General features: G+C 42.9%; 1 protein-coding gene and 1 long non-coding RNA gene across 5 annotated transcripts in view; one reads left to right on the forward strand and one right to left on the reverse strand.

The window, feature by feature from the left end:
• TAFA4 (TAFA chemokine like family member 4) overlaps positions 1 to 21,263 on the forward strand; it is a 206,410-nt gene that overhangs the window by 174,068 nt on the left and 11,079 nt on the right. For 2 of the 4 annotated variants that reach the window (XM_070455700.1, XM_070455699.1), the window contains exons 4-5: positions 4,525 to 4,680; positions 5,543 to 12,891. In XM_070455700.1, coding sequence (XP_070311801.1) covers positions 4,525 to 4,680; positions 5,543 to 5,736 — 350 coding nt within the window. In that variant the 3' untranslated portion in view covers positions 5,737 to 12,891. Of the gene's footprint in view, positions 1 to 4,524; positions 4,681 to 5,542; positions 12,892 to 21,263 lie in introns of those variants that run through there. The other 2 variants (XM_070455701.1, XM_020910054.2) reach the window with 1 other exon arrangement.
• Positions 17,084 to 20,957, reverse strand: LOC139031238 (uncharacterized). Its single transcript, XR_011483702.1, has 4 exons — positions 20,901 to 20,957; positions 20,470 to 20,556; positions 18,140 to 18,533; positions 17,084 to 18,045 (listed from the first exon to the last, which is right to left on the reverse strand). It is a non-coding gene; the product is annotated as an uncharacterized lncRNA (long non-coding RNA).

A 21,263-nucleotide genomic window follows, 5' to 3' on the forward strand; every position in this document is an offset into this window, starting at 1 on the left:
AAGGAGGGGGACTTCCCTGCGGTCCGTTGGTTATGACACTAACCTTCCAATTCAGGGGGCGTAGGTTCGATCCCTGGCCAGGTGAACTAACAGCTTACCCACATGCTGTGTGGCCAGAAAACTAAAGTAAGTAAATTAATTTTTTTTTTTTTTTTTAAAACAGACTGTCTAAAGCCAGGGAAAGAACTCTCACCAGGAATTGAATTGCCCAGCACCTTGTTCTTGGGTGTCTAGCCTTCAGAACTCTGAGACACAAATGTCTGTTTTTGAGGCTACCCAGCCTGTGTTCGTGCGTTGTGGCAGCTGACGGGGAGGGGGTCACTGAGGGAGGCTTGGCCACCCCTCTCCCCCGCCCCCAGTCGTTACCTGTCTGGGGTCGCTTGACCCGAAGGTGCTTATGTGCGCTTGGAAACTGGGGAAAGACTCTCCCCGTGAACTCTGCCCCATCGCCACTTCTCTGCTCACGTGCTGCGGAAGTTCCGTGCTACTTTGCCGACACCGTAATTACCCTTTATTTTTTACTTATGTGCTTCCTTACAGTCATACACAACTACCTATGGGAAATAAACATTCTTCTTGCGAACATTTAATTAGGTTTATAGTTTTAATTATGTCTTTCATATTTATGTGTTCTTGTCTTGTGGATTGAAAGCTGTCTCTCATGTTGGTGGTTTGACTCTCTGGGTACTGGTTCCATTTTTATGTATTTTACAAATGAAACTGCCTTAGTGTTTGTTCTCACTGTGATTTGGATTTCTTTTTTCACCGTTTAAGATGGTATGACAGGGAAGGGCCAGAAAATCATTCAGCATGATACAGAGATTATTTTGTAGAAGGCCTGTCTTTATGGACTGAAAATCTGAAATATGGAATTTTTAAAATGAGTTTTATTATTCGAAGCACATACACCAAACAGCAGTGACTGAGCAAAACATTAACCCGTGGGACTCCTTGGGGAAACCAGTTTTAATGAGTAGATGAGATTTCTTGTAATTCACAGAACAATTTATATGTAAATGGAATCTGTGAAAACCATGAGGTGAGTGCTCTGAGGGTCCTCAAAAAACTTGCCTTTCATTAATAATTTCTAAACACTACCTCTGCAATCTTGTTTATATTGTTTTTTTTTTTAATCAGAGCAAAGCTAAGTCTTTCCATCCTAGTTATAACCAGAGTTAGTGTATTAGTTATCTATTACTGTGTAACAAATTAGCCCTGATCTTAGGCTTGAAACAACATTCAGTTGACCTTTGAACAACACAGGCTTGAACTGTGCAGGTCCAGCATACTCTGATTTTCTTTAATAAATATGCACTATGGTGCCACCTGACCTGTGGTTGGTTGAATTTGTGGATGTGTAACTATAGGTAAGGAGCGCCAACCATAAGTTATACTCAGATTTTCGATTGTGTGTGGGAATTGGTGCTTCTAACTCCTGCATTGTTCACAGGCCAACTGTATGTTATTTTACACAGTCAACTGTATATTATTTTACTCACTTCTGTGGCTGGTGGCAACAGACTTTCACTCCTGGCCACAAGACCCTCTCCAGAGAGCTGCTTGCAGCACGGTTTCCTCAAACCACTGCTTCTGGTGTTTGCTGTTGTATTGGTACAAAGACCAGGGCTGGGGCAGCATCCGAGGAAATACACCTAGAAGCTCACTCACGGGGTTTAGTGGCAAGAGGCTTCAGTGTCTTCATTATAAGGGTCTTTATAAGGGCCACTTATGCCATGGTTTCCCTCGAGTGAGTGATACAAAGGGCACAAAGAGTGGCCACCTAATTTTGGGAGGCTCTTGGTCCTGCAGACCCGCCCTGGTCCCACGTGGGAAGGGACTGCACAAACGTGTGGACTGGAGGAGGCAGGGCTGACTGGGGATCGCCCTGGATGGTGGCTGCCACAGCTGACCTGACCTTGAACAGAACGGCAGAGTCGTTGAGTAGAATCATTCCCTCAGGGCCACCCCTGAGAATAGGTTCCACTACTATTAACCTGGGCTTCCCTCGTGGCCCAGATAGTAAAGAATCTGCCTGCAATGCAGGAGACCTGGGTTCCATCCCTGGGTTGGGAAGACCCCCTGGAGGAGGGCTTGGCAACCCACTCCAGTATTCTTGCCTCGGGGAAATCCCATGGACAGAGGAGCCTGGCGGGCTACAGTCCACGGGGTCGCAAAGAGTCAGACATGACTGAGTGACTAAGCGCGCATGCATTATTAACCTAAGTTCTGTCTTTGCTCTGCACTCTCCTGATACTTCTCCAGTAAATCCTCTTTGAATTAAGTGAGCTCAGATCAGTTTCCGTTGTTACAAGAGAAGAGTTCTAACTGATAAAATGAACTCCAAAGTAAATTAAACTACTTTTTGTTTGTTACAGGACTATGGAAGTCAGGTTTGTCATTGTTGGTGTCAGGAGATACAAATAGAGACTTGTGGACAGAGTAGTGAGAATCTGTGGTGCTAGGTTGGAATTGGAGATATTGGTGTGAACTTACGCTGTGCACACACACACTCCTAGATCTATCTATCCTTTCAGCCCCAAATCACTCCCTAGTAGCAGTGAATAAACCTTTGTGCCAAGACCTTGGTTTCTAAATCTGATGCCCCACTGAAAACAATCAGGTCTCCTTTGAGTAAAATGATGACGGCAGGGAAAATAAAGGGTGAGTTTGGCACATCTTTGAGTCTCCATTTGAGCCAGAAAGTTAGTAAGAACTCAAAGAGTAATGGGGATATGTCAAAATGACAGAGCTGCCAATGTGAAGGGTCTCCTCCTGTCTAGATCTGAGATAATTTGAACATTAATATAGAATCAGTTATGCAACCATCATGTTAATAACTGGTTCAGATGGAAATCATCAATGGATGCTAAAAATAGCAGATGAACATTTGATGAAGAATGGGGTGTTGCCATCGTTTCAATATATCTCCCCTTAAAATGCTTATTAGTTACAAAGGGCAAAATAATACCTTTAGAAATGGAGAAACATGGTAGACACCACCTTAAGCATGTAATTAACAGTTACAGCACCAGTAGTGGAATAAATGGACATTAAGTGCCTCCAGATAGGATGCACAGAGAAGAACATAGTGTCACTTCTCGGGTAATCTGCCAAAAGTGCATTGCCTGACACTCATCAGGAGGAAACATCAGACAAATCCAAAGTAAGGAACATTCTACAAAATAACTGACATGCATTCTTTAAAAATGTCAAAGTTGTGAAAGATAAAGCCTGAGGAATAGTTCTAACAAAAGAAGACTAAAGAAAAGTGAACTGAATATAATGCAGGATCCTGCATTAGATCCTGAGGGAGAAGGAAAACTGCTCTGGAGAACATCTTTGGGAAATTACTTTGGCCACCTGATGCGAAGAGCTGACTCATTTGAAAAAGACCCTGATGCTAGGAATGATTGAAGGTGGAAGGAGAAGGGGACGGCAGAGGATGAGATGGCTGGATGGCATCACCAACTCAATGGACATTAGTTTGAGCAAGCTCCAGGAGTTGGTGATTGACAGGGAGGCCTGCCATGCTGCAGTCCATGGGGTCGCAAAGAGTTGGACACGATTGAGCAATTGAACTGAACTGAGGATTGTTGATTATATAATAGCTTTGTGTTAACGTTCATTGTCCTGAATTTGTTAATTATGTCAGAGAATTAATTAATTATTCTTGGGAAATACACAGTATTTAGGGATGAAGGAATGGCATGTCTTCGACTTACTCTTAAATGGCTCAGAAAAAATATATGAAAGAAAGTGAATGATGAAGCAAATGCGGTCACATGTTAATGATTAGGGAGTCTTGGTGAAAGGTCTTATATCAGTTTGCTATTGCTGCTGTGACAAATTACCATAAATTTAGTGGCTTGTTTCTATGAGAAGACTGGCACAGTTGGGCTGGTTTCTCTGGGTCAAATTCAAGGTATCAGGAGGACAGCATTCTTCTATGGGGTCCCTACGGAAGAATCTGTTTCCAAGCACATCCCTGTTTTTGGCAGAATTCAGTTCCTTGTAGTTGTAGGACTGAAGTCTCCATTTCCTTGACTCTTGACCCCTCTGTCTTGAAGCCAACAATGGTGCTTTTGAGCCCTCCTCATGTTTTCAACCTGACTTCCCCTTTTGATTCTCTCTCTCTGCTTTGAAGGGCTCACATGATGACATTAGCTCCACATAGGTAATCGAGGATAATCTCCCTCTCTGAAACTCAACCAATTAATAATCTTAATTACAGCTGCAAAAATCTCTCTGCCATGTAAATAACATAACATAGCCATGGCTATGATACCAGGGGACTAAAGGTCCCAGAAGCCAAATTTCTGTCTACCGCAGGTTCATAGGAGTTCATGCCACTATTCCTGTTACCTTGATCTAAGTTTAAGATTACATCAAAATGAAAAAGTTATGTAGACTCATGAATACAGTACATGGAGTTGGAAAGCTATAGTCGTGGCATCGTCGATCCTCTTGGTAGTTCCGTTTCTTCCTAACAGTACTGGGTCTGTTTTGTCCCCTGTTATCCACCAGGTCACCACCAAATCAAGCAAGGGACCTGTGAGGTGGTGGCAGTGCATAGATGCTGTAACAGGAACCGCATCGAGGAGCGATCGCAGACGGTCAAGTGCTCCTGCTTCCCAGGACAGGTTGCTGGCACGACTCGGGCTCTGCCCTCTTGCGTTGAAGGTAAGACCTTTACAGTCAGTTCCCCTGATGTTGCCAGGGGACCTGACACTATACGAACCTTCTGGCTTTATTGTCTTTGCAACTCCAAAGAAAAGCAGGCTGTACCTCAGTCAACTATGTCAGTGTCATTTTTAAAATAAACATAACGGGACTTCCCTGGTGGTACAGTGGTTAGGAATCTGCCTGCCAGTGCAGGGGTCACAGGTTTGATTCCTGGCCTGGGAGGATTCCCCAGGACCCCCCAACTAAGCCCATATGCCACCAACTACTGCGCCTGCGCCCTAAAGCGCATGCGTCACACGAAGAAGCCGGTGTGCAATGCAGCTAGAGAAAGCCTGTGGGTAGCAATGAAGACCCAGTGTGGCAAAAAATAAAATTAAATAAAAATGAGCATAAATATAACCCCACAAATTTCTTGATGAGTAAGGCATTAATGATGTCTCTCAAAAGGTACCAACGAGGAGTTCTCTTACTGGAGAATTAGGAAGATATGCTTTGATTTCTTCTTGCCTGATGTCTCTTCAAATATCATCCAATGGAGCAGTCACCTCCCCAAACACACTCTTCTCCCTGCTCTCAAATGCTGCTCAAAAAATTTAGCAACCTGGTTTTCTCACCTCCTCTTTAATGTTATAGACTAATACTCTCTCCTCTTTTTTTTTTTCTTCCTTCTAGTTTACTATTTGTGAGACATCTTTGGAGCAGGTTCCCTGAGAATAGTCTGGGATCATGTATCATTTATTTGTTGTTTCCACATCCCCTAGCTGAGTACTGTGCCAGTAGTTTAGAAAAATGAATGAGGGTTGATGGCTGTAGATGGAGGCCTGGGACTGATTCCTTTGATGCCCCTGGCTCCTTCCAGCAGACACCTTGTTAGACACAAGTGTCAGTCCCCAAAGGAACACACACAAGCATGAGGTAAGTCTTGTAGCTGTTTCTCTACAGTGGCGTGGAAACTCTGTGAAACAGAACACTTCCTGTCTTACCAGATGCATCTCTAAAGGTAAGTGGTTAAAACGCACAAACGCATTCTTATCTCTGGAATTATACAGTTGACAATAGCTGACTTACACGTGCCAACTCCCCTACCAAACGCAGACACAGATTTCTAGGTTCTACAGCATACTTGGGTGGTATATATGCCCGTGGTCTGTATCAGCATGATCTTAGCCACCTTTCAAGCTGGAAGGTGAAAGTGGAATGTTTCCCGACTACAGTTCCTCACCAGAAACCCTGGAGGTCAGGTGAGTCACCAAATGCAGATATCATCAGATTTTCTCAAGGTAAAAAAGTACATATACCATCTATTAGCTAACAGTCCTGAAGTCGTCTTCAGTTGCACCCCATAATCACAGATACTAATATTTAAACAGCAAAATATATGAATATTCATGCAGGATGGGATAAGGCAGGATGAAGAGCCTCATGTTAATTCAAGTCAGGTATTGCTACCATCCTAAAGAAACTCGTGCCATTTTCAGAGCTTTTTCGATTTGTGGATTAAAGATAAAGGATTGTAGACCTAAGTTAAAAAAAAAGGAATGAGGAGCTTTAACATTTTTTAAAAAATTGCTAATTTTGGCTCTCCAGCTGGAACAGTCTATTGTCATCATCGTCATTGTTGTTCTGTAGTCGCTCAGTCGTGTCTGACTCTTTGCGACCCCATGGACTGCAGCACGCCAGGCTTCCCTATCCTTCATCATCTCCCGGAGCTTGCTCAGACTCATGGCCATCGAGTTGGTGATGCCATCCAACCATCTCATCCTCTGTCATCCCCTTCTCCTCCTGCCCCCAATCCCTCCCAGCATCAGGGTCTCTTCTAATGAGTCAGCTCTTCGCATCAGCTGGCCAAAGTACTGAAATTTTAGCTTTAGCACCAGTCCTTCCAATGAGTATTCAGGACTGATCTCCTTTAGGATGGACTGGTTTGATCTCCTTGCAGTCCAAGGAACTCTCAAGGGTCTTCTCCAACACCACAGTTGAAAAGCATCAATTCTTCAGTGCCCAGCCTTCTTGTAAAAACTCGATGAATGTTTGTCTTCTCATTAGTCTACAAGTTGCTTGAGAATGGGAACGGGATCTTTTATTTACATCTCTCCGCATTGGCTGATGCTTGCTCAGTTTTAGCATGGCAGAGAATTATTTCATCTTCACTAATCACAGATTCATTTCGAAAAGTAACAACACTGTTTGCTGCCTCTGTAGAGTTTTAATTTTTTAAATAAAAATTGTGTAGATTTTTATTGTTTTTGTTGAATTACAGTTGACAGTATTATGATAGTTTTAAGTGTTCAACATAGTGATTCAACATTGATATACATTACACAGTGATCACCATGGTAAGTCTAGTAACTATCTGTTGCCATACAAAGTTACTAGAGTATTACTGATTGTATCCCCCATACTGTATATTATAGCCCCATGGCTTAATTTACACCTGGAAGTTTGTACCTCTTAATTCTCTTCACCTGTTTTGTCCAACCTCCTGCACTTCTCCCCTCTGGAGACCACCAGTTTTTTTTTTTTTTTTTCTGTATCTTTGAATTTTTTTCTGTTTTGTTTGTTCATTTATTTTGTTTTATAGATTCCACATACAAGTGAAATCGTATGTTATTTTTTTCTTTATCTGACACATTTCACTTAGCATTACCCTTTAGAAACATTCATGTTGTTGCAAATGACAGTTTCATTCTTTCTATGGCTGAGTAATATTCCATTGTATTTGTGTGTGTGTGTGTGTGTGTGTTTGTTTAGGGACTTCCCTCATAGCTCAGTGGTAAAGAATCTGCCTGCCAATACAGGAGACGTGGGTTAAATCCGTGGGTCAGGAAGATCCCCTGGAGGAGAGCATGGCAACCCATGCCAGTATTCTTGCTGGGAGAATCCCACAGACAGAGGAGCAGGGCGGGCTGCAGTCCATGGGGTCTCAAAGAGCTGGACACGAATAAGTGCACAGACACACACACATCTCACATCTTCTTTATCTATACATAGGCTATTGTAAATAATGCTGCAATGAACATAAGGTTGTGTATTTCTTTTCCAGTTAGTGTTTTTGTATTCTTTGGATGAATAGCCAGAAATGGGATAGCTAGATCATATGGTAGTTCTATTATTAGTATTTTGAGAAATCTCCATACTGTTTTCCATGGAAAATTGGCTGCACCAATTTAAATTCCCACCAATGGTGTATGAGGTTGACTTATCCCATGTGGGATCCTTTTCTGAATTTTTCTTTCTGATACTTTGTTACTAGTTTATAGAAATATAATATGCTTATGTATATTGATTTTTGTATCCTGCAACTTTACTAAGTCCATTGATCAGTTTTAACAGTTTTTTTGGTGGCGTCTTTAAGGTTTTTTAAAATATATACTATTGTAACATCTGCAAACAGTGACAGTTTTACTTCTTTCTTTCTAATCTGGATAACTTTTATTTCTTTTTCATAGTACTAGGACTTCAATACTGTGTTGAATAAAAGTGGTGATGGTAGGGATCCTTGTCTCGTTCCTGATCTTAGAGGAAAAGCTCTCAGCTTTTCACCTTTGAGTGTGATGCCACCTGTGGTCTCTTGTATTTGGCTTTTATTACGGGAGGTGCATTCCTCTATACTCACTTTGTTGTGAGCTTTTAAGTAACTGGATGTTGAATTTTGTCAAGTGCTTTTTCTTTACCTGTTGAGATGCTCATGCAGTTTTCTCCTTTATTTTGTAAATGTGGTGTATCACATTGATTGATTTGCAGATATTGACTCACCCTGGAATTCCTGGAATAAATCCCACTTAATCATGGCATGTGGTCCTTTTAGGATTTCCCTGGTGGCTCAGTTGGTAAAGAATCTGCCTGCCACTGCAGGAGACCCCAGTTCGATCCCCAGGTCAGGAAGATCCCCTGGAGAAGGAAATGGCAGTGCATTCCAGTATTCTTCCCTGGAGAATCCCATGGACAGGGGATCCTGGCAGGCTACAGTCCCTAGGGTCGCAGAGAGTTGGACATGACTGAATGACTGAACCACTACCACGGTCCTTTAAATGTATATTGTTGAATTAGGTTTGCTAATATTTTGTTGAGATTTTTTTGCATCTATGTTCACTCTGTACCATGGTCAGTAATTTTCTTTAATTTTTTTTGGTAGAGTCTTGGTCTGTAGTTTTTAGTATAAGGATAATGAGTTTGGAAGCATTCTTTCCTCTTTAAATTTTTGGAATAATATGAGAAGTATAGGTATTAACTCTTCTTTAAGTGTTTTATAGAATTCATCTGTGAAGCCATCTTGTCCTGGACTTTGTTGTGAATTTTTTGATTACTGATTCAATTTCAATACTAGTAATCAATTTATTCACATTTTCTATTTCTTCTTGATTGTCTTAGAAGGATGTGTTTCTAGATTTCTTTGAGGTTGTTCAAAGTTGGTATATAATCATCTGTACTAATCTCTTACTATTCTTTGTATTTCTGTGGTGTCGGTTGTAACTTCTCTTTCATTTCCGATTTTATTTATTTGGGCCCTTTCTCTTTTTTTGCTTGATGAGTCTAAAGGTTAATCAATTTTATTTATCTTTTCAGAGAACCAGCTGTTAGTTTCATTGATTTTGTCTATTTTCTTTTTAGCCTCTATTTCATTTGTTTCTGCTCTGATATTTCTTTCTTATGCTGACTTTGGGCTGTTTTGTTCTTCTGATTGCTTTAGATGGTGAGTTAGGTTGTTTCAGATTTTCCTTGTTTCTTGAGGCAGGCCTGTATCACTGACTTCCCTCTTAGAACTACATTTCCTGCCTCCTATAGATTTTGGAAAATTGTATTTTATTTTTATTTTTGAGATATTTGCTGACTTCCTCTTTGACTTCTTCATTGACTCATTGGGTTTTTTTTAGTAACATGTTATTCAGTTGCCTCATCTTTGTGTTGTTTCCAGGTTTCTTCTTGTAATTTGATGTCTTGTTTCATTCTTTTGTGGTTGGTAAAGATGCTTGATTTCAGTCATCTTAAATTTATTGAGACTTGTTTTATGGCAATAAAGTGATCTATCCTGGAAAATGTTCCATGACACTTGAACAGTATGTGCTTTTTCTGTAGTTTTTAAAAATTATTTTTATTGGAGTATAGTTAACAGGATTGCGTTTCAGGTGTCCAGCAAAGTGATTCAGTTATACATAGACATGTATCTATTGTTTTTCAAAGTTTTTTCCTATTTACTAAGCAGAGTTCCATGCCGCTATATAATAGGTCCTTGTTGGTTATTGATTTTAATACAGCCGTGGGTAATTTTCAGTTTTACATCAATAAAGAAGTTCTGAATTTATATATATAACATGCCATTATATACTAACTCTCACACACATATGTATATATGTTTAATCATTTTAAAATGACCTCATGGTTTGGGACATATGCTTGTAACAAATACATTTACAGATCAAAGAAAAATATAGCAGTGTGTAAATGCAAATCCCAGACTCCCAATCTAGACTTTCACCCCTGGGAACCATTAAGTTCTTTTGCTAATAAGTTAATAAATTAATTAATTATAATTTTAAAAAAAGATTCCACATAGAGGTGATATTACATGATACTTATTTTTCTCTTTCTGACTTCAGTTGATAATCTCCAGTACCATCCATGTTGCTGTAAAAAGCATTATTCTTCCTTTTAATGACTGAGTCATATTCCATGTGTATATATACAACATCTTTGTTATCCATTCATCTATTGATAGCCATTTAGATTGCTTCCCTGTCTTGGCTAATGTAAACAGTGCTGGAGTGAAACTTGGGGTGCATTTATATTTGTGAATTACTGTTTTCTGTGGATATATATGCCCAGGAGTGGGAGTGCTAGATCATATGCTAGCTCAAGTCTTACTTTATTAAGGAAACGTTATACTTTTCTCTATGGTGGCTATACCAATTTACATCCCCACTGAGAGTGTAGGAAGAGGGTTCTCTTTCTTCCATAACCTCCCCAGCATTCATTCTTTGTAGGTTTTTTGATGATGGCCACCCTGACTAGTGCAAGGTGACACCTTGTTGCTTTGATTTTCAGATGGTTAATGATGAGCCATGTGGAGAATCTTGTGCTTTTAAATAAGCATGTGTTAAACTGACCTCTTCAGATTGGCTTCCTTATGGTTTGACCTGTTTTCAATTCTTGATTTCAATTACCTACCTATCCCAGCACATTTCTTGAGGAGAGATGTCCTTTACAGCCCCGCAGGGCGAATATGAGGTGCCCGTAAGCAGCGATTTTAAAGTTGTTCTGGGAAACGTCCACAAGGCGGCCGCACTGTGTATTAATTTGTTCCGTTTCGGCTGGGCCGGGTCTTCGCCACCGCATCGGCTTTTCTCCAATTGAGAGAGCGGGACTCCTGCGGTTTGCGGTGCGTGGTTTCTCATTGCGCTGGCTGCTCTTGTTGCCGAGCACACGCTCTAGAGGGCAGGCTTGGTAGCGGTGGCGCCCGTTTGCTCCACGACATGTGGAATCTTCCCAGGCCAGGGCTCAGACTCGCGTCCACTGCATCGGCAGGCGGACTGCTATCTGCTCTGCCCCCAGGGGAAATTCCTGACAACATTGCTGATGCTCCAGGCGGGTTTCTGGGGCAAACAGAACCCCGGGGAAAGTCGTGTTCCTGGCTTGTAGATTGTAGACTGTGCTCTGCCGTCTAGTGAGTCCTTCCCCCGCCACCCTCCACCACCCGACAGATCCTGAGCCCTGTCAGAACTGTGATGCCGAGGGTGCTGTCCTCGTTGGATGGGGGACTCTGAGGAAGGAGACAGCTGGTGGGAACCCCAGCGTTGGGAGACTTGGAGGCCAGGAGACTTCTTAGAGCTCTTCCAGCCCAGAGGGTCCATTGTTCTCTGGGTGTACTAGATTTGGCTGAGCTGTTGGAGGGCCCGCATGGATCTGGAGATTGGGGTCCCATCCAAAGAGCTTCCCTGGTGGCTAAGACGGTAAAGAATCTGCCTGCAGTGCTGGAGACCCGGGTTCGATCCCTGGGTTTGGAAGATCCCCTGGAGGAGGGCATGGCAACCCACTCCAGTATCCTTGCCTGGAGAATCCCATGGACAGAGGAGCCTGGCGGGCTACAGTCCATTGGTCGCAGAGTCAGACACGACAGGACACCTAACACTTGCACTTTCCACAGGGGACCAGGCATGCCAGGTTTAAGGGGGGTTCATTTGCTGGCACATCCCTCCGCAGGGCCCTCAGCTCCACCCCAGTCTAGCCTTGGGACCCAAGGCAGCTCAGGCTTCAGGGATGCGACACCAGGCCAGGTACCCGAGGCCCGAGGGGAATGTTGATGGCATTAAAAATTTTTTTTAATTTCTATTTTCTATTGGAACATAGTTGATTTATAATCTTGTGTTTGAGTGTCCAGCAGCTTGATTCAGTGATATATACACACGTTTCTATTCTTCTTTGGATTGTTTTCCTATTTAGGTTATTACAGTGTTGTGTCGAGTTCCCTGTACTGTCCAGTAGGTCCTTGTTGATTAACTTTTTTATGTATGTTAATGGGTGTATGTTCATCCCAGCCTCCTAATTTATCCCTCCCTCTGCCCCACCTTTTCTGTTTAGTAACACTAAGTTTGTTTTCGAAGGTGTGGGTCACTGGTTTTCTTTTGCCAATGAGTTCATTTGCACGGACTTTCAGATCCTACCCATGAGTGATCTTGTAGGCTATTTGTTGTTCTCGGACTTCCTTCACTTAGTACGGTCATCTCTAGATCCATCTATGTTGCTGGCAGTGGCCTTATTTCATCCTGTTTTTATGGCTGAGTCACATTCCACTGTAACTTTGTGCTGCATCTTCTCCATCATCCATCTGTCCATGGACATACTGGCTGCTTTCCCGTCGTGGCTATTGTAAACAGTACTGCAGTCAATGTTGGCCTGCAAGCATCTTTCCCAGTTTTTCTCTACCTATAGGCCCAAGGGTGGAATTACTAGGTCGTGTGGTAGCTCTGTTTTTATTTTTTTAAGGAACCTCCATACTGTTCTCCATTGTGACTATTACCCATTCGCACTCCAAAACAACAGAATGGGGAGGTTCCCTTTCTCCATGTGCTCTCTGGCATTTATTGTTTGTTGACTTTATGATAATAGCCATTGTGACCAATAAAGGGTGATACCTCATTGTGGTTTTGATTTGCAGTTCTCTAATGATGAGCCACGTGGAGCATCTTTCCGTGTGCTTAAAAAAAAGAAAAAGGTATGTTAAATTGACCTCTTGGAATTGGCTTCTTGAAGGTCTGCCTTGTAAATTCTTTTTCAGTTACCTATTCTAGGACATTACTTGAGGGCAGGTGTCCTTTACATCCGTGAATAGTGAATTTCAAGTGTCTTAAGTCCTGGTTTTCAAGTTGTTGTTACAGGCAAAGTCCACAAGGCGGCAGCACTTTCTCTGGCCCCACTTGGGTTCCTCAGGCAAGCAGAGCCCCAGAGAAAATCTGTTCCCGAGTTGTCTCAGGGCTTCTTCCCCCTTACGCTGCACTCCCCACACAAACCCAAGCCGTCCCCTAATTGTGATGCTGAGTGTGCTGTGGTCCTTAGGTGAGAGGACTGCGAGGAAGGAGGCTGCTGGTGGGAGCCCCACCTCTGGGATTGTTGGAGGACAGGGGACTTCTTTAAGATCCCGGCCCACAGGGTCACCATCGTTTGAGAGCACTGGGTTTGCTTGAGCTGTAGGAGGGCGCATCTGGATGTGGAGATCGGGGTCCCATCCACAGGGACCAGGCCCTTCAGGTTTAAGGGGGCTTATTGACGGGCACATCCTCCCCAGCTCCAGTCCAGCCTTTCGACCCAGGGTGCCTCAGGCTCCAAGGATGTGACACCAGGCCAGGGGTCCATGGCCTATATCGTTGGCATTTATCTTTTTAATTTTCGTTTTATGTTGGAATAACATTGGTATACAACGTTGTGTTTCTTTTCAGTATATATCAACCTGATTCAGTTATACATATGCCTATATCAATTCTTCTTCAGATTCTTTTCCCATACATCTTACTGCAGTGTGTTGAGTGGAGTTCCATCTGCTATACAGTAGGTCCTGTATTACTGTATATATGTTAATTTCAACCTCCTAATTTATGCTTTCCTCCTACCCACCTTGCTCCTTTGTTTTTCAAGTCTACGCGTCTGTTTGTTTTGCAAATGAGCGCATGTGTATTGATTTTGAGGTTGCAGGCATCAGTGATACCATTGCTACTTTGTCATTCTCTGTCTGACTTCCTTCACTTAGGATGATTATATCTAGATCTACCCATGTCGCTGGAATAGGCATTTTTTCATTCTATTTTATTCCTGAGGAATATCCCACAGTATATATGTACACATCTTCTTTATCTGTTCATCTCTGGATGGAGCGTCTCATTGCTTCCATTCCTTGGGTTTTGCCAGCAGTGCTGCAGTGAACATGTGCTAATTCCAGTTATGGTTTTTCTTTTCATATGGGCCTAGGAATGGTCATGTGGTACTTCTTTTGTTTATGAAGGAACCGCCATACTGTTTTCCATCGTGACTTACCAATTTTCATTCCCAAAATGAGTGCATAGGAGGGTTCCCTCTTCTCCATGCTTTCTCTGGCGTTTATTATTTGTAGATTTTTGACGTTGGTCATCCTGACTAGTGGGAGGTGATACCTTGTTGTCATTTTGATTTCAGTTGTATAATAAATGAGCCATGTGGAGCATCTTTTCATGTACTTAAAAAGAAGTGTGTTAAATTTACCTCTTGAAATTGCCTTCGTGAAAGTCCTCTATGTTTTGAATTCTTTTTCGATTACCTACCCCAGGACACTTCTTGAGAGCAGGTGTGCTTTACAGCCCCACAAACCTTGTAAATACGGAGTGCCGGAAACACTGGGTTTAAAGTTGCTAATACAGCAAATGTCCACAAGGCGGCAGCACTTCTCCATGCCCCGCCCCGGTTCTTCCGGCGACAAGTGCTCCAGGCTTGTAGGTGAGAGGCCTGTGCCAGGGCGCAGGTCCCATTATGTCTTTCCCCTTACCTGCATCCCCAGACACCGCAGTCACCGGCGTGGGCCGCGTGCACCTTCCTTTTAGCGCTGAGTCTCTCCTGCTGCAGACACCTTGGTGGGCAGGGCTCCCGCCCCGGCTGGCTGGTTGCTTGGGTTGGCCAGGACTGTTTATGGCTCGTCCTGATGGATAGAACTGGTCTCGGGGCCCACTGGCTGTGAGGCTTGATCACGACTCTTGTGAGAGGGCGGGTGGGCGGAGGTCCCCGAGTGGGAGCTGGCTTGCACCGGGTAGGGGTGGATCTCCTCGGGAGGGACCCCGGCGGGGCACGGCACGGTGCTCGCGCCGGAGATGGAGCTGCAGAAATGCTGGGCCAGTGAGGGGAGAAGAGGGTGCAAGAAAACAGTCTCCGTCTGCACTTCTGTCCCTGGAGGTACACCAGAGGCTCGCCTCGCTGGCACAGGTCCTAAACGTAGGAAGCAATTTCCTTCCCGTGTAACGGGCACTTTCCAAGCTGCTGCCTCTGTCCTGGAACTTGGAATAAGTTGAGTTTGTGTGTGAATCCTTCAAGAGCAGAGTGTCCGTTCTCTGCGCTGGCCCCAGCTCTCCTCGCCGTGAGTCCCGCTGATTTTCAAGGCCGTTCTAAGGGCTCACCTTCCTGGTGCAGGGCCCCTGGGCCGGGCTTCCTGGTCGTGCCGTCTCCCGCCCCGGGGCTGGGGATTCTGACTGCACCGCGCCTGTGCCCTTCCTGCCTGTTTGGACGGGACGTTTTCTTCCTACTCTGCCATTTTCTCCAGACCAAAGATGACCTCTGTAGATTTTACACCTCTACAGGAAGTCGTGAATGATTACATAAACTGTGTTCATACTCTGTCTGGTTTGGAATATTTGAATATAAAAATCTTGTATGTCTAAATCATGTGCTACAATTCTGAAAACACTTTTATCGGGGCCTGGACAGTACAGATAAGGTAGTAGTTCCGAGGAGCATCTGTCTCTTAGTAAAGGAAATGCTAATACCTTACCATAAACTAGCTTGTTTTACATTTACTATGTGGGAAAATCCTTTTTGGCCTCTACTCTGGGTAACTACATCTCTCTGTTTGGTCAATATATATACTTGTGTATTTAATGCAGGTCTGTAGAAAACGTGGTAGATCTTGGTAGGAATGTGTATTACACAAACGGACATCCCAGTGGTGATTCTTAACTCAGTGTTTGGTATTCCTGTTAGTACTAGATTGTGCGCTAGGACCTATTTGCCTGTTTTCTTTTGAATTGCTCCCCAGAATTCCTTCATATGGACAGGTTGTCATTTATTTAGCTGTTTTCCTACTGAAAGGCAATTTGGTTCCGTCTGTGGCAAACGAAACATGCTCACAGGCTACATGAGTGCCTTGGTGGGGAGGATCAGTGAGTGGTGGAGACCAATTGTCTGGTCTCTGAGCAGAATCTGCACAGTAGAACTTTCTGTGATGCTGCAAGTATCTCCATCGCTGAGTGGCATCATGTACGTGTGTCCAGTGTGATCGGGAGCCGCTAAGCATGTGCACCTCCTGAGCATTCCAGATGGCAGCGAATGTATATTTAAGTGGGAATGTGGGACCTGAAGCTTCTGTGTTGGGCAAGTGCAGAATAAGCTTTATGCCACTGTGTAAGTTTAGTGTAACATTTGGAGGCCAGGGCATCCCCAAACCCCGAGACACAGGATTGTGTGTCTTCGTATCTGTGTCCCCTGCACAAACACTGCCTGAAAAATAGTCGGTGTTTGGTCAGTGTTCATTGGCTCAAAGTCACTGAGGCGGTGTTGGAAGTTGGACTTTAGACTTTAGTTAGGATGTGTGTCTGTTCTCATATGTCTCTGATCTCTGTTCCTTATTTGAATATGTTTTGAGTCGGGCTTTTTAGCTTTACCTGCTTAATCTTTATCCCATAATAATTATGCAATATCATGCTGCTAACTGGCATGTGGGGAGACCTAGTGTCTGCTGATACCTTCCTTTTATCTTATTTGTCAATAAGGATAGAGAGGATCTAAAATATAAAATTTATTTGAATTTACATTTAAATTAAAGGCGAGAAGAAGGGCATTAATTTTGGTACAGACATTGGACTATCTTTATGCATTTTTGTTAATCCATACCACAGATACTTATCTAGTGCTTTTTGTTGCTTTTCTGGGAAATCACAGCTTTTAGTAGTTAAAAATAGCTCTTTTTTTCCTCCCATCAAGCTTTTTTGGTTATAATTAACTTACAAAATCCCCCTGAATTATTGAAATGTGTCTGTAATACTCATTTGGGATTTAGGAGAAGGGATGAGGAATTATTTGACTGAAGCTATGATTACTTGGATCCTGAAACAGAAACAATTTAGCTCTTAAGCATTCTTCCTTTTTGCATCTTCTACTGGCATAGACAAGGCTGTTTTGTGGTAGGAACTGTATTCTACACATTTATCAAAATATAGCCCGATAGAATGCTGGATTGTTTTATGATAAAATGAGATAGATGAGTAGTATAATGAAGCTTATTTTGTAAACTGAATGCTCTCTAAACATCAGGTTTATAAAAGCTTAATAAGACAAAAGCCTAGGACGAGAAGACAGTTACTTTCCAAAGGCGTTTTTTTTTCTTTCTTTTAGTGAAGTCCCAATGCCTTTTCTGAGATGTCAGACTTTGCTTAGTTAAGGATAAGAGTTACTGCATGTCCTGAAGACATCTTTTGTGGATTGTGTGGTGAGATGTGGGGTCTTTAAGATTGAGTTCACGCGGTTTCGTCACTAGCTGTGTTCTCTGTACCACCCGAACGATGAAGCAGTTTTCTGAGTTTTTCTCGGTGTTGGTCGGCTAAGTGACAATGAAGTATCCTTTACTAAAGCACGTTGAAAGTCGGGAGGATACGTGTGTGCATTTATCTAGTTTTGATTTAGCTCTTTTGTGCCTGGCAAGTCCTAGATGCTGGAGGTCCTGTTTTCAACCCAGAGTTTGCTAATAATAAGCAAGATAGATAATTAAAGTCTAGTAAGTGAAGGACTCTTGGAGAAAATGGGGGTGGTACCCATGAGAAGCCCTGGGGCTGACTGCTGAGGAGGGGCAGCCTTGGGAAGTGGAAGCAGCTTGTCTGGCTCAGACATGGTAGAAGGCAAAGCTGGAGGTGTACACAGGGCCTGTGATCGTGAAGGTCTGAGAGCAAATAAAATTTTCGGACTTCCTGCCTGCCGTCTGGGAATTTGTATTCAAGGAGAGTGGATGAAGCAGGCTCTGCTGTGAGCGAAGTTCATATCAAATACCCTGAGGTTTCTCAGAAGGAAAAATGTGCTTTCTGAATTTGACAGGTCAGATGGATTGTCAGCATAGGTGTCATGGTGAACCCAGGATGTGTGTGTCTGTAGGGGACAGAGAGACATGCAGACGTTAGACTTGTGGAATTCCCTTTGGGGGAAGAAGGGAGACGGGGACTAGAGGTGATGTGATACTTACTTAGAGTGAGTTGTGTTTTCACCCGGCAAAGCTTTGACGAGGTTTGATGAACTAGCAAAGCCTCTCGTTCTGGGCTGAGGACATCTGATCATAACTGTAGGTGACGGGAGACCACTGTTGTTCAACCACAGCTGGTTTTCTCCAGCTTGGGAACATGTGACAATGTCTGGAGATGCTTTTGGTCTTTATGCTGGGGGAGAGGGTCGTGCTGCTGAATATCTTCGCATGCATAGGCTGTACCCCGGAGGTGAAGGATTAGATGGCTCCAAATGTCAGGAGTGCCAAGGCCGAGAAGCCCAGCCTTCAGGGTCTCTGCTGTGTGTGGCGGCATTTAGATGCATCTTAGATCACAGAGGAGGAGTGTGTATCTTCAGCCACAGCCTTGCTTCATACTCTGGAAATAACAATACTGGGTCATAAGTGAAATGTGTGAACAAGTAAAAGATTCCTTAAAAAAACAAAAAAATCATAGTCCTCCAGCTATTGCTTTTATGTATGTTACCTGGGTCAGCTTCTAATAGCTTCCTTTCTTGAATATCAAGAATATCTATTGGCAAGGTTTTCCACCTACCTCTCTTAAAAGTTAATCAGTGGCTTAGTGTTTAAGGAACATGTCAGGTGTCTTGAAAGAACACAGGTAAGAGCAAAATAGCTAAAGATGAAATACATCAAAGCCTCTTCTTGTTTTGATGTTCTTGTTTCCATTTTCCAGGGGATACATATCCTCAGGGAGATGTAGTCTTAAACCTTTCTGTCCATAGTGTCAGGGTAGAAACACACTTTTCTTTAGAAAAGCCTTAACTCTTTGTAAAAACAATCAAAACAAATCAACAAAGGAGAGACCAGCTATAGAGAAGTGAGCCTTTTAGTCTTACTTGAAGGTGGGCTTATCTCAATAATTATGTATTAAAGAAAAGAGAGTATGTATTGAGTAATGTTTATTTGGAACAAGGGCAAGAAACCAAAAACATCCATCTATTTTATACAACAGAGAAAAAGACAGTGCATCAGCTTTACCTAGCTACGCAGCCACCTTGTCGCACTGTCCCCCAAGAGAACATACAGGAAATACTCACTGCTACCATAAAACGGGAGCATCACTGTCTTTTTGAAAATTTCCTTTCCTGCATAAAACCAGAAATTTGTTACAGCTTGGCAGCTTGGAGATAGGGATATTTTGTGTTTTCCTAAGTCAGGAAGGCATGGGGCTTTTTAAAGAATTTCATTTTAAAAATAGAAGTGACAAGATAACTTTCTCATTTGAAGTATATTATGGTACTTGGTAACAGGGAGAAAAAAAAAATGTATTCCTCCTACAAACTTATTTTCCTGCAGAGACAAGACTCAGCTAAGTGGGCAGATGTTCCCAAGAGTTATTTTAATAGAATCCTACTTCTGCGTCCTTTGTCTCGGCCTACAGCCCCACCCATTGCACGCCAAGCTGACGCTTGCAGGCTGTTCAATACCCTCTTCTCTGTCGGGTCAAGCCCCGCCTGGTTTTCCCCTTCACTGCGAGTTCTTTTTGCTTAACTCCGAAAGGAATCTGAAACTTGTATTTTGGCTACGGGGTGGCCCTTACTGTGTCTGTTTCCTGAAAGAACATTGGTGATTAAGTCTTTCACAGAAACCTTTCTCCCGATACAGCCTCTACCCCTCCCTCTTTGTGTTCTATCAAATGCGAACAGGGTTTCTTTTTTTTACAAGTAGCAGTGTTTTACATTCCAGGAGTCAGCTGTGAATCTGTCTTTAGAAATTCCTCTCTGTGTTTTCCAATTAAATGAAAGGATCCTGGTAAAGGATTTCGTAGGGTCTTGGTGGTATCAATATATGCTTCTTTTATTGATTAAAATAAATTACAGTTCAATCTTTAAACAAAACACTAGGCAATTCAGTAGTTAGGAATTGGCCTCTTTGTGATGAATGCCTGAATCCATCATCTTTCCCCCTCAAGATCCTTTCTTAGATTTGTCATCAGCATTGTCTTGGATCCCCATGATCCAGTGAGGCGGTACTAGCACTTCTCTGCTCTCAAGGTGAGATAATTGGATTTCATCCATTTCCTCTGCAGGGAGTTTATTCCTGGACTTCTCACCTCACTTCACCTCAGCTGGTCTTTTCTCTCAGATTCCTTTTTGTTCTACATGATCTCTTATCTTCTAGGGACACAGGTTTCCTGGCTGAGGGAAGGTCACAAGCTTTCCAGAGCTTCCTACTGCTCAGAGAACCAAGTGTTCACCTGTCCTCCACAGCCCCTGAAGCTTGTTTCCCTGACCACCCTTCTCAGCTGAACGTCCATTGCTTCCTTGCTCACCCCTCACCGTCCCTCTTACCTTCACTTAGATCTCTAGCCACCTGTCAGAGCTTCTTTTGAATCATCCATGTAGCTCTGATACCTGCCAGGAGTACACAGGTCTGCACTGTTGAGTGGAAGAAAGTTTGTCTGTGAAACAGTTTTAAAGATTTTTCTGAATAGTATTTCATGTTCAATTTTAACTGTGTAAATATAACGAAGTCTGTCAACATTTCAGTAACTTTTCTGTCCTGAAGATGGTATTTTAAATTGAAGGTTGGGAACCCCTTCTTACTTATCTTTATACCTACTTGGGACCAGACTAAGGCATTCAGAAAATAAGGAATGACTAGTCAGCACTACGAATATGGTCAACTCTGTGGAGCGCTTACTCAACTAAACTATGACCTTAAACTCTGGTGTAAGCAGAAAGATTGATGGATGCAGGGTGTAGATTCAGATACTACTCACGGTGTGGAAAGCTCTGGTGTTTTGTCTGGAACCATCTGCCTCCTTGTCTTGGTTCTGGTGACAATCACAAGAAGAACAGTACATAAAAGTGCTTTCAAAATGACCCAGCTCTGTACAATTTTAAGGTGAAACTGTTGTGATATTGGGGGCTGAAAAAAATACAACTTCCCTAGACTTGACCCCAGTGTGTCCCTCCACTCAAATTCAGTCTCTGACACGATAAACCCACTTAGCACTATGCCCTTCTCAGTGTTGGCACCTTCTGATTTCAATAGCAGTTGGTTATTCTAGACCACAGACCTGCCTTACTCAGGCACTACTCTTGGTTTGGAGGGGACTTGCTGGGTAACACCTCAGAGTTGG

This window comes from Odocoileus virginianus, chromosome 26 (genome assembly GCF_023699985.2).
Source record: "Odocoileus virginianus isolate 20LAN1187 ecotype Illinois chromosome 26, Ovbor_1.2, whole genome shotgun sequence".
In the NCBI taxonomy this organism is placed as follows: Eukaryota; Metazoa; Chordata; class Mammalia; order Artiodactyla; family Cervidae; genus Odocoileus; species Odocoileus virginianus.